General features: G+C 59.9%; 1 protein-coding gene across 1 annotated transcript in view; it reads right to left on the bottom strand.

Annotated features, from left to right (window-relative positions):
- The window catches only part of IL11RA (interleukin 11 receptor subunit alpha), a 5178-nt gene extending 3900 nt beyond the window's left edge, over window positions 1–1278 (bottom strand). The window contains exons 1-2 of the mRNA XM_007947044.1: window positions 1179–1278; window positions 870–930 (exon numbers count right to left, since the gene is read on the bottom strand). Of these exons, the coding sequence (XP_007945235.1) occupies window positions 870–930; window positions 1179–1278 (161 nt within the window). The remainder of the gene's footprint in view (window positions 1–869; window positions 931–1178) is intronic.
- Window positions 1279–2344: the final 1066 nt, after the last annotated feature.

Below are 2344 nucleotides of genomic sequence, written 5' to 3'. Positions count from 1 at the left end.
CCTAGAGGACAGAGTGGAACTGCCCACAGGGTCTCCAAGGCTGTCAGTCTTCACAGAAGCAAAGCCCAAACCACACCCACTGCCATGGAGTCGATTCCGACCCACAGCGCCCCTAGAGGACAGAGTGGAACTGCCCCTGAGGGTTTGCAAGGCTGTCATCTTTACAGAAGCCCACTGCCACATCTTTCTCCCACGGAGCAGCTGGTGGGTTTGAACCTCTGACCTTTTTGGTTACCAGCCATGCATTTATCCCTGCACCACCAGGGCTCCTTGAGGATGGACAGATGGAAGATTTAAAGTGTAAGACAGACATGCCATGGTTCTCACTGCATTTTCTGTAAAATCCAAACTCCTTCCGTGGCTTTCTAAGCTCCCTGAGATCCAGTCCCACCTTCCTTCACCGCTCCCCGCCCCCCGCACTGCCACCTTGGCCCTGCTCCTGGGCAGTGCTGAGCACACTCCTGCTGGGGTTTGCACGGCCCCCCTCTCCTGACCTTCAGGCCCCAGTTTCAGTCTCACCTCCTCAGAGTCCACCCTGGTCACCAGGAAGAGGTACCCTCAGCCACCCAGGGCCACATCCCACTCTTGCTTTCTGTCTGGGGCACGTCACTGGCAGACATCATTCCTGTGTGTTCACCACCTGTCTTCCTCACTAGGCTATGGGGGCAGGGGCCTTGCCTGGTGTGGGCATAGCCGTGTCCCCAGGCACTTAGCAGATGCTCAGTGCATGCAGGTGGACTGTTCTCTTGAGCAAAGGAGGGAGAAGGTTAGGCTAAGATGGAGGAGTGAGGAGGATGGACAGAGGGGACAGGATGGGAGGGGCTGTGAGAATGAGCAAGGGCAGACCCACACTCAGGAAGGGCTCTTACCCAGCGGCCACTCCCGGGCAGCACAGCGCCACAGACCTGCCAAGCTGCCCGTACTGGGCTCCTGTGGAAGGCATTTCTGAGGTGACTCTTCCCACACACACTTTGTGAGGGTGACAGGGGACGGGGTGGACTTTTGAGGCCGAGGAGGTCATTAAAGCAATGCCTCAGGTTATAACCAGGAGAGAGGGGTTAGAGACAGGCCCCTGGTTAGACACCAGGGGCTGGGGCCACAGTGGGGCACGGGAAGGGCCACAGTGCAGGTGGCAGGTCACAATCAGGGTTGGGGTCATAGAGCAGGGCTCCTCTCACCTGGGGGGCCCCAGGCCTGGGGGCAAGGGGAAGAGACAGATCCCAGGGCTGTAGCCACGGCCACCAGGAGCCTGCCCAGCCCTGGGCAGCAGCTGCTCATCTGTGGGGAGAGAGGTGGGGTCGGAGTGGCTGACCCTCAGATGGACGCCTGCAGCCCGCTGCTTCCTCTCAAAGTTGGGGCTTTGAGGAGGAGAAAAAGGCACTCTGGTGGCATGGTGCCTAAGGCATTTGGCTGCTAACCAGGTAAGTGGTTCAAGCCCACCGGCCGCTCCATGGAGGAAGATGGGGCCATCTGTTCTCATAAAGATTTACCACCTTGGAAACCCCAAGAGGTCACTGTGAGTCAGAACTGACTTGATGGCAGTGAGTTTGGTTTGGTTTGGCAGAGAAAGATGGAGGCCTCAAGGGGTAAGGAGACCAGAAATCATCGGCCAAGGTGACCCTGAGTCCAGATCTGATAAGCATGCACGCGCACACACACACACACACACACACACACACCATCTCGGGCCTGGGCTTAGGCACACAGACACACAGACACGCACACACACACACACTCCATCTCGGGCCTGGGCCTGGGCACACACATACACCCACACCCACACCCACACCCACTCTGTCTCAGGCCTGGACTTAGGCGCACATACCACACACGCACACACCCACCCACACACACCCTCCATCTCAGGCCTGGGCTTTGGACTCAGAACAAAAGCCGGAGGCAACGGACTGTGCCAGCGCCCCCCCAGCCCTTGGCACCCACCCATGGCTCTGAGTGCTGGCACTCGCTTGACCACCCCTGTTAACCCCTCCTATCCAGCTCTGGGAATCCTGATGTCCACCCCCACCTGACCCAGGGCTGCTCCCTGCCTCCGACTGCCCGGCAGCCCTCACCACCCTTGGGCAGAGGGTGTCGCGTGAACCCGGGCCCGCTCTGTGCTTGTGCCATGAGGCCTAGCCCACTCCTGGCTGCTGTGGCCTGGGCCGGACTCCCTGCTCGGCTCCCCGAGCCACTCCACTGGGCCTGGCTCTGAACCCTGGTTGGTCCCGAGCCTGTGAGGCTAGATGAGGCTGGGGTGCAGAATCAGGCTGATGTTAAGTAGATCCAGATGCCCTGGTCGCTGCCAGAGGCGGGGGGCGGGAGAGGAGCCAGCAGACGGAGACAG

The sequence above is a fragment of the Orycteropus afer genome, unplaced genomic scaffold, assembly GCF_000298275.1.
Source record: "Orycteropus afer afer isolate SDZICR_OR568_19922 unplaced genomic scaffold, OryAfe1.0 scaffold00174, whole genome shotgun sequence".
Lineage (NCBI taxonomy): Eukaryota > Metazoa > Chordata > Mammalia > Tubulidentata > Orycteropodidae > Orycteropus > Orycteropus afer.
This window is presented reverse-complemented; position numbering and strand designations above follow the sequence as displayed.